Here is a 15341-nt window from a genome sequence, read left to right as displayed (position 1 = left end):
TTTTCCCAGGGGGGAAACAGCAAGACAAGTGGAAGTGTGGACAAGCCCAATATCAGATCACCTTGAATGAATGAATCAGTTTTCTTAATGTTCCAGCCGGGCAACCATTGCATTGGAATTGCCGCAAATGGGCAGGATAGAATCTGTAGAATTGAAGCAATGGCATGGTTTTCTGAAAGTTTGAAAGAATCATGGATGGGGGCAGGGAGGGGAAATTTGCCAGACCAGCAGCTGGCAAGGGATCGTGGTGCTTACGAAGCAGCTTCTCTGATGCCCGTCCAACCCCATTTGACACTTTTATAAGGTTGTACCTCATGATGGATACACTAGCGTGAGTGAGCTGATCCTTAGCTTTCCGCATTTGGAAATCTATTTGATTTGAGCTTTCTCTTTGCAATCTCATCGCGTTGCCCCTTTAGCTCATTTACGGACTCTGCTTTTAATTTATAGACTCTTGCTCTCCTCCTTTCCCTTCACATTCAAGCAGTCTTAGGCCTACCATGCTGGTGCAAAAAAAACCAAAAAACAACTTTCTGCCTCATTTAGCACAGAGGCGGGCATCTGTCTACTGCTGCCCCTAGACAAGGCAGCAGGAGAACTCATCCCCATCTCCATCCCCTGGGCTTGGTGTTCCTGCATTGCTTCAGGTATAGTTCTTACAGCAGCAGCACCTTTGACGCCCGCCAAGATCCAAGGTGGCCAAAGTGAAATTGCCAGAGGGAATGAAAGGAACAAATCCTCTGTGTAGTTAGCAAGCTGTTTGATTAGGTTGGCAACCCAGTAAGCTAGTGGCACACAGCGGTGAGTCAATCCATCATACCTGAAAGCATCAAAGTAGCTTGTAAACAGAGCCATGTGTGCCTATGCTGAGAGAAGAGTCATCAATGTTGTGCCCTTCAGGTGTTATTGGACACTGTTAACTCTCATGAGCCCCAGCCAGCATGGCCAATGATCAGGGATTATGGAAGCTCTAGTCTGAACAACTTCCCAGAAGGCACCATATTGGCTACCCCTGTCCTGGATTAAGGCCTTTAGAGGCCCTAGGCACTTAAAGGATTTTGGTGCCCCCATATAATTTCTAATTCAAAATATAAACAATAATAAGCCGTAAAATAAAATTTTGTTTTTTGAAATGAAACCATACAAAAGTCTTTGATCAGAGCCTCAAAACTAATCTTATGTACCCCATCTGCTTCTATACTCAGTAGCGATAAGGCATCCAGCCAGCCTTGTTGCATAGTTGTTCTGTTGGGGTTTTTTTATATACTTTTGCTGAGAAAATGAATGCTCAACTGAGCAATTCATGACCATCAATGTTAATAATCCGGCAACTGAAAAATTCTGTGGTGCCCCCCTTCCCTTGATACCCTAGGCACATGCTTATTTTGCTTAATGGTTAATCCGGCCCTGCCCACTTGCTAACCATTGGCCATGCTGGCTAAAGCTGATGGGAGTGGAAGCCCAACCAAATCTGGAGGGCCAGAAGTTCCACATCCCTGGTTTACACAATGGCAGGTCCTTCTCCTTCTTTCAGAATTGACTTGTATGAGAGACATTCAGATTCCTTTGTTTCTAGTCCTTAGAGCACTGCAATACAGAGTTTGACAATATAACAGTGAGACAAGGTAGCAGAAATAAATATAATAATTTTATTATTTATACCTCGCCCATCTGGCTCAGTTGCCCCAGCCAATCTGAGCAGCTTCCAACATGTCTAAAAGCATCAAACATTTAAAAACTGCCTGATACAGGGCTACCTTCAGATGTCTTCTAAAAGTTGCGTAGTTCTTTATCTCCGTGACATCTGATGGGAGTGCGTTCCACAAGGAGGGCGCCAGAAAAACTACAAAATGAACAAACATAGAAAGCTGAATTTCCTGGGCAAATCACACCTTGCCCCTTAAGAGGGAGGGGTTATTGTTCTTAACAAATATTAGAGTGACTAAAATGAAATGAAATCTCATAATAAAATAAAATAGAAATTATAGAAGTCTGAATAAAAGTATGTAAAACCAGAGAAAACTTAAAATTCTGAATCTCCCTGGCAAAGCACAGCATTCTCTGGGGATTCCGTTGCCTTGAAATGTGGCCCCTGAAACAGGGCAATTAACCCATCTCACCCTGGATTTACCCCCAAAACAATTCAGGGAGCATTTTTCAGATGCATGGTTGAGCAAGTATTTTAAAATACCCAAGGAACAAGGGATTCCATATAGTACTTGGAACTTGGAATACTTGGAATACATGTGAACACACCAGCCTCAAACTGTCTTGCATGGAAAACTATTACTACCCTCAACCTCCGGCCACATCAGATGAATTTTGGTTGCTCTTTTTCCATTTTCTCTTTCTGCACTTCACAGAAATGTGGAGTGAAATTAATTTTACAGTCTGAGAAGGGTACGCTGCACAAAACTGAGCCTTCTAAAAAAAAGAAAAAAGTTCCTTACGTTACTAATTCCCCAAACTCTTTCCTGCCTTTCATAGGCATATTTTTATTAACTGAGTTTTGAAAATCATTAGGCCTTTTCCTTTCTTTCCTCCCCCCTTCTTTTGCTCTCATAGTCTTCTTTCCTTCCTTTTCAACATCCTTCCTTTCCAAATCCTGGATTGAATTCCTTCCTTCCTTCCCCTTTGATCACATTCTTTCCATTTTTCCATTCCCCCTTTTCTTCCTTCCTCCTTTCCAAATCCCAGACCATTTCTCCCTCCCTCATCCTTCTCCTTCCTTCCTAGCTCTCATCTCAACGGCACAAAAGTGGGGAACATTTCCTCATGGACAAATTTCTGGGGGTGGTGGGTACCCAGTGGGGGGTGGAGCCAGAATCAAGAATGCACAGAACCAATGGCTTCAACCTTTACCTTTGTACAGTAGGTTGCATTCCAGTCATGCAAAAAGCAGAGGTTTCTGAACACACCATGCATCTCCGCCCTCTTTTCAGGCATGCGAGAGGCAGGGCTTATCCACACTTACATTTTGTCCCATGCTTTCCAGGCACAGGTTCAGTCTTTGAAGCTCTTTCTTTTTGCTATGGAGATTTCCCCATGAAAACCCACTCTTTACTGCTGAATTGGAACAAATGGCAATTTGTGTTTTCCACGGATTCCCATTTGCTCCGATTCCCATTTGCTCCGGTAAAGAGCAGGTTTTCACAGGGAAAGCTCTGGAACACAAAAAAGGAGAGAGTCTAGTACCGTGTTTTCACAGTGGCCAGCCAGATGCCCTAATGGGAAATCTGCAAGCAGGACCTGAATGCAACAACCTTCTACCCAGTTCTGTGTTTCAAGAAAAAAACTCACCATAAACTCCTCTCTTGTTCTCTTAGAATGGTAATGGCCAGTGCTTTTTTTCTGGGGGCACGCAGGGGTAGGCATACCCCTAAACATTTTGTGAATCTAAGTTTGGCCTCATTGTGGGGCAGTATTTCAATATGAGTAGGAAAATGAGAGTACCCCTAAACATTTTTTAAGGAAAAAAAGCACTGGTAATGGTACTCACCCGAGAGGTGCCAAAACTGAGCTCCGGCTGGGAAAAAAAAAGCCCTGCATCTACCCCACTTGTGACCCCCCCAGCAACTGGTATTCAGAAGCATACCATCTCTGTTCATTCACGAGTCTTTTCCATCCCAATTCCACAGCAATATGCCTTTTTTAAAAATACACACAAAGATCACATTATTTTGGCACACGTTTTATCTTAAAACAAATCAGGTCAGTTTGCAAGCAACCCAGTTTGGAAGATGGTCTTCTATGGTTAGTCTACATGTGGACATAGGCCCACACAGAGGGAGAGAGATAGATGGAAGGAGAGCAGGGCTCCCGTATCTTTAATTTATATTTTATTATTCATTTTTAGATCCTGTTCATTTTTAGATCCTGATTCCCAGCCAAAGGCTTATTACAGTCCACTAAGATAAAATACATACAAACTTTATAAACAGAGAAATGGAACAGCCACCAAAGACAAATAAAACAACAGCTTAAAGTATCACTATAAGACGTAGCCAGCTCTAGTAAGCTGCTCAAAAAAAGCTCTTCCTAAAAAGGAGGGCCTTGGGACTAAACCCACATGAGATGACATTAAGAGATCCATGGGTCATTGTTTTTAATAGTAAATGAAACCGGAGCCGACGCCACCCATCTAGAACTTTGCAACCAGGGAAGGGGGGTTAACCCTTTCTCCCCCATGTGATTTTCCTGGTCTCTATTGCCTCCCCCCCCTCCACTGCACACAAACATACATACACCCAGAGCTGCTTTTTAGCATTTAAATGAAGGAAGTAAAGGTATGATATTGAATACTAGTTGCTGAACATCACTGAGAACAGGATGCTGGACTAGATGAGTCTTTCAGCCTCACCCAGCAGGGCTCTTGCGTTCTAAGAACGCAATACAGAACCTGAGAGACAAGGATTGATACTGATATAAGGGGGGGGGGTGGAGTTGGCTTTTACAGCCCAGTACAGTGGTACCTCAGCTTAAGAACTTAATTAATTCTGGAGGTCTGTTCTTAACCTGAAACTGTTCTTAACCTGAAGCACCACTGTAGCTAATGGGGCCTCCTGCTGCCGCTGCGCCACCAGAGCCCGATTTCTGTTCTTATCCTGAAGCAAAGTTCTTAACCCGAAGTAATATTTCTGGGTTAGCGGAGTCTGTAACCTGAAGCGTATGTAACCCGAGGTACCACTGTATCCCTAATATCCCCAAAGTTCATTAACAGTCAGAGAAGATTGAGTAGAGGCAGGAACCAACTGAAGAATGCAAGGCAGGTCTTTATTTTCTGTTGCAACGGAGTGATGACCCAGAACAAAAGTGTGTAACAACTTTTAAAGACTTCAGAAATTTCCCAGCCCCATAGTCAAAGGTAACCCCAAAGCATCATACGAGCAAGCGTCACAGAAAGAGGCAGTCTACAACAGAAATTTGATGGTGTGGCTTGTCTCCTGTCTGTCAAGGTACCTGAAGTTGACCTTCCAAAGTTAGTACCTAGGGAGACAATCCTTCTTCACAGGGAACTCTCAGTGTATATTGCAGTGCTTGATATTTTATGTATGGGCCTTTGACTATATGCTATATAGCACCAGTTACCAAATTCTGTGGCTGCACAGTGCAGTTGTAGACTCACAAAACCTACTCAGTCGTGACCTTTGCCACTGGAGCTTGGTATATTGTTGGGATGCAGGACCTGTGCTCCTCCAGATACCACTGGAGTTTAACTCCTGCCATCCCTGCCCATTGGCCTTGCTGGCTAGAGATGATAGGTGCTGTAGTCCAACAACATCCACAGGGGCTCTATGTTCCACCATTATCTTTATTGAATGGTGGCACAGAAGGCAAATTGACAGGTGCACGGGAGACTTGCCTGCTTCTGCTTTTGTATTCAGTTGTAGAGTCTTCTTTTGCAGGAGAGTTGGACAGAAATGCATCAGGGACAGCCAACATGGTGCTTCCAAATGTTGCTGGACTACAAGTGCCATCATCTCTGACCATCTGTCATGCAGACAGGAGCTGATGGGATTTGGAGTCCAACAGATAACTTGAGAGCCGTTCCTGAACTACGTGAAAATCTGACACAAGAAATTCAGGGGCAAAGGTCTCATACTGAAAGCAGGTTTGGAGAGCCTAGCTTGGTGCTGGTAGGCTCAAGTGAAGCCCTGGTTTTCTTGTAGCAGGTGAAAGTAATTCACCCATCCTGATCCCCACTGCCTCAGCTGTCCTTGCGATTGTAGTCATCCTTCTTGTCAGAACCATCTATGTTCCTCGCTGTCACGTTCCTGCTGTCTGTTGGGAAGACTCGCTCATTTCTGGTGAGAGGGTGTGAATAGGAAGGCAATGCAGAGCTCTGGATTGGGGGAGAGGAGGGGGTGGTGCAGACTTTACACTCACGGGGGGATTTTTATAGCTTTTATAAATAATCATCGTAATAATTTCCAGTCCTTTTAAGAACTTTTCCCCCCTACTGAAAAATTATACAAAACAGGGACAAAGATTTATGGTCGCAAAGAGTTCTGGCAGCGTCTCTTCAATTTGGATTGCTGGCAACTCAGTTTGGCTTGGTCTTTTGGTTTCTGAAAGAACCATTTCAACTGCCAGGTCTGTCTTTCTCCTGCTCCCTCTTTTTAACCTTCTGCACATCTTCCATCAAGCAGGGAGTTCTGACAGTACCTGTGCACACTTTCCAGCTTTGGCAAATCCAAAAGGAGGCGATTTAGGTCACAGTTTGCTGTGGTCCTAGGAAGCTGCTGTATGTTATTGTTGCCATCTGGATAAATACTCTACTACAGCAGAGATGGAGAATCTCAGGCCCGGAGGCTAGATGTAGCCCTCCAGTCCTTTTTGTCTGGTTTTTGGGACTCTTCCCAAGCCCCCACCCCAGCCTCAGCCCACACAACGCACCAGCCCTGCTTTGCACCCTCATTGTGTCTTTTTTATCTATTTAATACTTCACTCATTTGTGTGTATGTGTTTTTAAAAAGTGAAAACATAACAAAAAGAAATAAAACAAAGATCCAGAAATATAAACCACAAAGCATCACAGCCTGAAGGACGAAAGTACGAAGATACAGTGCAGCTCCAAAGAGATAATAAAATATTAACTCATACAAATATTGTCTTTACAAAGAATAAAGATCTATAGAAATAAATGCATTATTCACTAGGGACGCGGGTGGTGCTGTGGTCTAAACCACTGAGCCTCTTGCCAATCAGAAGGTCGGCGGTTCGAATCCCCACAACAGGGTGAGCTCCCGTTGCTCTCTCCAGCTCCTGCCAACCTAGCAGTTCAAAAGCATGCCAGTGCAAGTAGATAAATAGTACCACTGCAGTGGGAAGGTAAACGGCATTTCCGTGCACTCTGGCTTCCATCACAGTGTTCTGTTGCACCAGAAGTGGTTTAGTCATGCTGGCCACATGAACTGGAAAGCTGTCTGTAGACAAACGCACGCTCCCTCGGCCTGAAAGCGAGATGAGCGCCACAACCCCATAGTCACCTTTGACTGTACGTAACCATCCAGGAGTCCTTTACCTTTGCCTTATTCACCTGGGAATTCCATCTTTATTGAGAATAAAGGTTCCATAAGGTATTCAATGAGCCATATGTTTGTATATGCAGGTGGTACTGACCATGTGCCTCAATGTTCCTACAAGAAGTAAAATCCTCCCTTTAGATACTTTTAGTTTATGAGATATTTCTTCATGGAGGGCAACTGGTGTGTTTCTCCTGGGCTATAATGTGTCCTTGAACTCTGGTGATGCTTCTTGCTTGTGTGGACAGAGAGAGTTGTGAGAGTAAACGTGTTGCTCTGCCTACTTCTGCCTCTGGCATGGGCCACCCCTGGAGTTTGCCCAGAAGGGAAGGGGGTCCTCAGGCCTCAAAAGGTGCCCCCCACCCCACTGCTGCTGTGGGCTCTGAAATCTGTTTGATGACACCCACGTCTTCTGCCGCTTCAGAGACATGCAAAATAAAAACGATGAAAAATGGTTTCTCTATCTGGGCGTCTTTGGCTCGGAACCTCTCCCTCTCCCTGCAAAACTAGACTAAGCAACTATCTTCGTAACTCCAAATATAGTCAGCCGTTTGGAAGAAAAATTTTAGTCATAGCAAATGGAGACTCAACAAAACATAACCTCGCCTTTGCAGTGCCTACAACTCCTTTCTTATGCTCTTCACTTAGGCTTTATTTATGCTAGACATGTTCCCTTGTCCTGATCATGCTGTAGCAGCCCACAGCTCGAGGGCGCCACAAATGTATCAACTCATTTGTCAATGACTTGGTGGATATGAATAGACGTATTCTCATTTGTGATAACGTGGATCCTTTCTCTGGCGAGTTAACTTCTTCCCGACAAAATGACTCCGATGCTGCATTTACTGTCTTCCATAAACCGTCTCATTCTCCTACCCCGTCAGAAGAACACCCTGTTGTACAGCAGTGTGGGCAGGCCCCCTTACTTTATGGAGGACAATCCTCTTATATGAAGGAGTCCTCTAATTCGAATGGGAATCCCTGCTTTGAGGCCATTTAAAAGACCAAGTGGTTTCTAGATTCTTGGGGGACTCCCTATGTAGGCAACCACACTAAGTTTTTAAACTAAAAGGGGAAATGATATTATTGTTGGTTTTAACAGGCCTGACAATGACCTGTGAGCTTCTCTAGAACATAGGTCTTCAACCAGTGGGTTGGGACCCACAGGTGGGTCATGAGGCCCTCCTTGTTGGGTCATTACAAAGCTTTTTTTCACTCCAGCTAAGACTGACCATATCAAAGGAGCACTACATGCAGTGGCTGGGCTAGAACGAGGAGTTTGGCATAGTGGCTGAGTAAGCAGCAGCAATCAGCTCTATTCAGAGACTGTGAGAATCTCATGGAGTAGGACAACAGGAACTGGAACTCAGCCACTCTTTCTTTCCTGGCCACATCAAAGAAACAGCCTAAGTCTGAAACAGAAGCAAGGAGCTAATAGCTCATTGTCCCAACCAGGAGTTTCAAAGACGGCAACAGCTTGTGCCCTGAGTTCTCACTTTGCTGTACAAAGAGTTCTGTAGAACTTGGAAAGCTTGCACCACTTTCAAGCTACAGTAGGTGGGCCTGCTGAAAGATAGTCAGCCTCACAGGATTCTGTGCCTCAACTCCCCCATCTCTCTGTCAATCAGATTTTCCAAATCTCTGAGCACTTCTTCAAATGGTCTTGAGACTGACAGGAGGATGAGTGTGTGTGAGTGGAGGATTATGACTTTTGGACTGCCCCAATTAATGCTTTTAAAAGAAAACATTTTGTTCCCCCTCATCTTTCTATCTCCCCACCTTCCTCCCCCTCTTTTTTAATCTGACTTTCCAAATCTCTGAGCACCACTTCAAAAGATCTTGATGGTGACAGGTGGATTGTGGGGAGGGGACAATCAACATTTTGGACCGTCTAGTTCAGCATCATCTATGCTGAATGGCAGCAGCTCTCCAGGATTTTTGAGGTGGGTCTTTTCCCTGCCCTACCAGGAGATGCTGGGAATTGAACCTGGAACCTTGTGCATGCAAAGCAGTTGCTCTGCCACTCAGCTACAGCCCTTAAAAGAGGCAAGAGGGGGAAAGTGCTATGAGAGAACGAGGGAGGGAGAAAAGGCAGTGCACTGATCCAGCTGCCGTCATCCAGCTCACTGGCGTTTGGCTCGGCACTTTTGCCCCATGAAAACAGGAGCTGGGAGTGAAAAACAAAGCCAACAAAGGGCCGGCCATTGCAGGCCCGGCCGAGGTGGGAAAGGGGCAGTCTGGAATGTATAGCTTTGCTCACTCTGCTTTGGGGCAGAATTAGCTCCATGCTGAGTGGTTTTTAGCAAAGACAAATTTGGAGCAGGCAGCATAAAAACCGGGATGAAAAAAGGGAGCAAAGTGGAAATGGCAAGAGCAGCCGAGGCCCAGCTGGGGCCGCATTTCTTTCTGGGACCCTGCCCTTTCTCCTCAACAAAGTTGGCATGCCCAAGAGGTTGTGGGTATGTAGATAAGTGTATTTTCTCTTCCCTCCCCCGCCGTGCCCCGCAAACTTTCTTTCTCCAAAGCCTCTGGCAATTCACAAGCACCAAGAAAAGAAAAGAAAGAAAACCCCAAAAGGGAACTTCATTGACTGTGTGCCCCATCCCAGAGGAGATGGTGCCAGCCGTCCCAGAGGAGGTGGTGCCAGCCACAGCCAAGCTGGCCAAGGAACCCGAGAGAGAGGAAGAAAAGAAGGAAGAAAAATGGGGTTTAGAAAAAAGATGGGGGGTGAAGCACAGCCAAAAAAGCGGAACCTTTGAAGAGAGGCAAATTGAGACGTTCAAAGGATAGGCGACAGGGAATTGTGGGGGGAGGACAAGGGGGAGGAAATGTCTCTGTCGCTCTGCTTTTTATTACTAAAATAATGTTTATGGGGGAAGGGAGGGAGGGGAGGTTTGGGATTGGCCAAGAAAGGAGGGGAATTTGGATCCTGACATGGACAGGCTGTTTAATGCCAGGTGCCTGTGTTGCTTGTGGGTAGGGATTTTGTGAAATTCCATCAGAAACAGGAGCATAAAATGCAACATTTACATGTTCACCCGAGGACAGAAACGGAAACCACGCAAGTGAATACAAGCAATAGTCACTGTTGTGGTGGGATTTTTTTTTTAGTCCGCAAATGTTGCATAAATTATTAGATCATTTTCTACTTTGCTTTTGATACATTCCTTCCACTGAAATGCACTGAAGTTAATGACATAATTCATTTCGGCCATAGTGGATAGTGAATAGAGTAATGTAGGTTTTAGCAGAAGCTGAACTGCAGCAGAACAGAAGCAGCACGGGTTGCGACAAACATAGGATGGGACTGAAACCACTGCCTCCTTAACTTCCTCCTTGGGGGTGAGGCAGCAGGGCCCACACCAGGAAGGCTGATGCAAGCAGCAGCATGCTAAATTTTCCTTGCTCTTCTGTTGTCAAGGCAGAGAGGCAGAGAGGTGTTCCACAAGCTTGTTTTCCCAGATGAGCTCCAGCTTAGAAGCACTTAGCTATATGCATTGTGATGGACTGCCATTGTGGAACTTTATTCAGAGGTGATGTTGTCTATCAAAACACCAGAGCAACTGATGAACTATCCTTGCTATGGCAAGGGAATGAGCTGATGGCGAGGCTTCCAAATTATACTATTTTTAATGAAAGTTTAGTGCAGGAAGTCAAGAGAATTATTTAAAATCAAGCAAAAGCTGGGTACTTCTTTCATTTTCTTTGGCTCCTACTTCATGCCAACAGTTTAAGATTGTTTGCTTTTCTAACTAAAAACTAAGGGTGGTTTTCAAATAAGTAGACCAACTGAAATAAACAGAGCTAACTTAGTCATGTTTCATTGGGTCTACTCTGAAGAAAAACTTAGTTGAACATCACCCTAAAGGCTGCATTTCGGCGGTTTGAAGAGCTTTTGTTGAAGCTCAATGGGTTTTACAAGCTGGACTTCTAAATAATAATGTCTCCTTCAAATATCATTTGTTTGCTTGCTTGCTTGTTTATTTAATACTGTGTAGTCTCAACTACAAGGGCATTTGACCTAGCATGACTAGGGTCCAAAGCAGAAATTTCCTTTTACAGTGGTACCTTGGTTTGAATATGTCTTGGTTTGCATACGTTTTGGATTACAAACATGTCAAACCCGGAAGTGCGTGTCCCAGTTTGCAACCTTTTTTTGGATTACAACCCATTTTGGGGGGACTACGAACAAATTTTTTTTGGAGGCCCCATTGGCGCCTTGGGTTACAACCTGTTTTGGTTTACAAGCAGACCTCCAGAATGGATTATGGTTGTAAACCAAGGCACCACTGTACTCCCAACCCCAAGGGTGCTGAGGGAATGGTGGGTGGGGGGCTGGTGGGCAAGGAACATTGGCAACTGATGCAGCAATACAGAGAACTGTGGAAATGACTAGAAAGAATGAGAAACAGAAATTGATAATGTTGTCCATCCCTCCCTATGATGATGTTACTGCCGCCCTGCTGACTACTTAGTTGTCATCCTAATTGTATTTCCCCCTTGTATTTTCCTGCAGACTGTGACTCCTACTGCAAACCAGCCAAAGGCAACTACAAAATTAACATGAAAAAGTACTGCAAGAAAGATTACGGTAAGGAGCAGCTCTCTTTTCTCTAATGCAAAAAGGTTTCTCAGAATGTAAAGGTCAAACCAGGAATTTCCTATCTGGGAACTTGCCCTACCTTCTGGTCAGTGGTTTCCAAATAAGTATTTAAGAAGCACCAGCTGCAGACTGTAAGATCTCTGAGCTCAGAAGTCCCAGTGGTGGAAGAAGGGAGGTGCGGTTGGGGCAGCATGCCCTGGGTGTCATCCCTGAGGGAGGTGACATCGCCGCCCCACCCCCAGACACTCACTGCTGGCAGCACCCCCCTGGGATGCTCGTCGCAGGTGGCACCCCCCTGGGATGTGTGCCGCAGACAGCACCCCCCTGGGATCCTCGCCACAGGCAGCGCCCCTGTGGGCAGCTAGCCCCGCCCCCACAGGTGCACAGCATGTGTGCCTCTCCAGGTGCTGGAACAGTTAGCTCCGCCTCTGAGAAGTCCTCCTGATACATGTTAGCATCACTTTAGATGAGATCAGGACCTCGATCTCTCTCACCTAAAGATAATAGAAGCAGCAAAGGGCCATTAATCAGATTGGGGCCACAGCACCAAACTGTTTTCCCAAACAAACCCATGCCCTCAACACCCCACAGACAAAACAGACAGATAACCCTTCTTGCCTGGTGCCATGTCCCTGATCCTATTCAGGGGGCCTGCAGCCACTATTAAAATTTTAAATAAAATTTGCAGGAGATTCTGAGCACAATTTTTAGGCAGTATCTTGCACAGGTGGTAGCTGTTGCCCATTGGCGGTGGGAGGGTGGAAAGCAGGGAGGTCAACAGTAGGTGGCACCAGAGCCAATGGAAGGCAGGCAGATCCAGCTAAGTCTTGTTGTCTCTCCATCCTCCCCCTGCTGCGTTCTGCAGCAGCAACAGTGAGACTAAAGAGGAGGACGATGATAGGCAGTGCCATCTGATGGACTGGTTCTAAGCAGGAAGGCAGGCTAGCAGGTGGGGGGGTGGCTTAGGCAGATAGCAGTTGGGCTGTAATGGACTGGCTTCTACTGCCTTAAGTAGGCCAGAAAGAGCCCAGATTATCATATACAGTACTAATTTGGCTTCTGATTCAGGTTTTGAACAAGCTGCTGATCAAAGCTCTGTGATGGAGGTGGGGGCACTAATCACCAGATCACTGAAATCTACCTTTTGCTTTATGAGGTCATTTTCACTAGATATGTTAGACTCCATCTGCATTTAGAATAGTATTATACCACTTTAAGCAATCATGACCCCACCCCCCAAACCTGGAAACTGTAGTTTGTTAAGAGTGCCGAGAGTTGTGTTATTTCCCCACACAGAGCTAAATTCTCTGAGAAGAAGATTGGCTGTTAAGCTACTTTGGGAACTGTAGCTCTGTGAGGGGACTAGGGGTGTCCTCACAGCTCACAGCACCCATAACAAACTACAGTTCTCAGAATTATTTTTGGGGAGCCATAACTGTTTAATGTGGTATGACTTGTTTCGAAAGTATCGTGCAAATGCGGACTATATCTCAAGCTCAGATATGGCCTTTGGGTGCTCAGAATGCTGACATCAAAGGCCACCCAGCTCTTCCATTTCACTCCCCTCCTCTCCATATATCCCTGCTAGCTCAAGCTGACTATGGTGGAAAGTCGTGGCAGAGGAGGGATGGGTGCTACAGCGACTCCAGGGCTCTGAGGATTGGGCCCTGGAGATTAGCCACCTCCCAGTGGGATCTGCACTGAATTCAGTGGATCCAAACCTACCCGTGCCCTGCTGTTTGTTACACAAGCAATACGACACGAGTGAAGTTGTTTTGCTGATTCCCGGTGATCAGATTCCAAACAGGGATTGACAAAGCAAGAGTGACATGGCAAAGATGACAAAAAAAATAGTATGGGATGGCTTCCTATGCTTGTTACATGCTCCTGGCTGCAGGGGCTGCCGATCTTGCCCTATTTCTCCACTTTGAAATTCTCTCTGTGTGTGTCTCTCTCACACACACACACAACTAGGAAGACTTGCTGGACCCTCTCCCCTTCTTGCCTAAACCCACAGTCACTCCCTGTCTGCCAAATATGTTAAAAAGTACCCTCTCTTCTTCCCAGCCCCCTTGTTTTGCAAGGTGTGTGGGGTGAGAGGGTTTGAATGGGATGGGATGTGTGTGAAGTTTGGACTCAGGACATCCTGACGGCAGGTTGTAAATCACCCTGACACAAGCACATTCACTCTTTGGAGCAGAGGGAGGATCCCTAAAAGAGACTGTGGTTTGTGATTGATCTCCCACAGGAACTCCTTGGCTCAGACAGAAAAGATGTTTTTGGCAAGATGGAAGGGAACGGGAAGATGGACGTGAGACAGGGTGGCAGCTGAGAAGTGTTTTGGCTTTTAAACGATATCTTTTGCAAAGGCAGTTAGCCTTGCAGATAATTGTGATCAGAGACTGTTTATTTAAATACATTTGTGTTCCCTGCTTTTCGGTCTATCAGGATCTACAAGGCATCAATATAAACAAAACATATGAATCCTATAATTTAAAAAAAAGCTACTAACAACATTGGTGTAGCATACCCTCCAACATTTCTCCAATGAATGTCCTATTCCATAATAATAATATCAACAGTAATAATATTTATACCCCACCCATCTGACTGGGTTGCTGCAGCCACTCTGGGCAGCTTCCAATCTGTATAAGACCAGAATAAAAAACTGAACATTAAAAAACTTCCCTATACACAGCTGCCTTCAGATGTCTTCTAAAGGTTGTACAGTACTTATCTCCTTGGCTCAGGGGTTGCATAACTCCATACCCTCCAACATTTCTCTAGTGAAAATAGAGATGACCTAAGGAAAAGTGGGACATTCCAGGATAGCTTCTGTAAATCCGTGACTGTCCCTGGAAAATAGGAATGCTTGGAGAGTTTGGTGTAGAGACATGGAGATGCTAACAGATGATCTGCCACCTTGAGAAGGTCACCCAAAGCTGCATTCCTTGACTCAGAGTGCAAATCTCAGGAACCTGTAATGCTTGCCTCTGATATGATTATGACTGGAATAAAAACAAGTTACCGTAAATTGCAGGTTGCTATGCTATTGCATCGTTGACCACTTCTGTTTAAAGAAGTGCTTTAGGGGCTGGTCAGTGCAAACCCTGTTTAAAGTTGAAGAGCCATCAGTAGGGCTTCCCATTGAGGCATCTGCTTGGTCACTATGAGAACAAGAAGGTGGGCTAGATGGACATTTCCTCTCACTCATATCTTCTGCTGATGGGACTCAGCTGAGTCCCACCCGCAAACTATAAAATCATAAAATCCAGAATAATTGATTCTAACTAATTCTCTAAAAACAAATGCAGTTTTGGCGGGCAATGAGATATCTGGATTGTACACACCTGTCTGACTTCAGTAGGAACAGAGTTGCATCTTTACTTGTGCCCCTATGCTGCTAAAAGCTTTGATTCATGTAGAAACTAAACAAATAAAGAGATAACTGTGAGACAGTCAGGAGGGCTGGCCAGGTTATTGCAGTGGTCTGGCCAGGTTAGAAGGGACAAGGCAGGTAACCTTCAGGCAAGCTGGTCCTAGGCTATTAAGGGTTTATGCACTGACAGTAAGACTTTCAACTTCACTTGGTAAAATACTGGCAGCCAGTGCAGCTTGTTCAGAAACAGCATAAGAAACTGATGCATGGGGCATGACTATGAAATGTCATGATTGCTCAACAATTCTTTGTAAGTTTAATTCTAATGCATCGC

General features: G+C 45.2%; 1 protein-coding gene across 1 annotated transcript in view; it reads left to right on the top strand.

The window, feature by feature from the left end:
- NTN3 (netrin 3) overlaps positions 1-15341 on the top strand; it is a 114626-nt gene that overhangs the window by 96359 nt on the left and 2926 nt on the right. Inside the window, exon 6 of the mRNA XM_080981976.1 lies at positions 11542-11616. Coding sequence (XP_080838102.1) covers positions 11542-11616 — 75 coding nt within the window. The remainder of the gene's footprint in view (positions 1-11541; positions 11617-15341) is intronic.

The sequence above is a fragment of the Podarcis pityusensis genome, assembly GCF_964106645.2.
Source record: "Podarcis pityusensis genome assembly, chromosome: 14".
NCBI classification, from domain to species: Eukaryota; Metazoa; Chordata; class Lepidosauria; order Squamata; family Lacertidae; genus Podarcis; species Podarcis pityusensis.
Note: the sequence above shows the minus strand (reverse complement) of the source record. Positions and strands in the feature narration are given on the sequence as shown.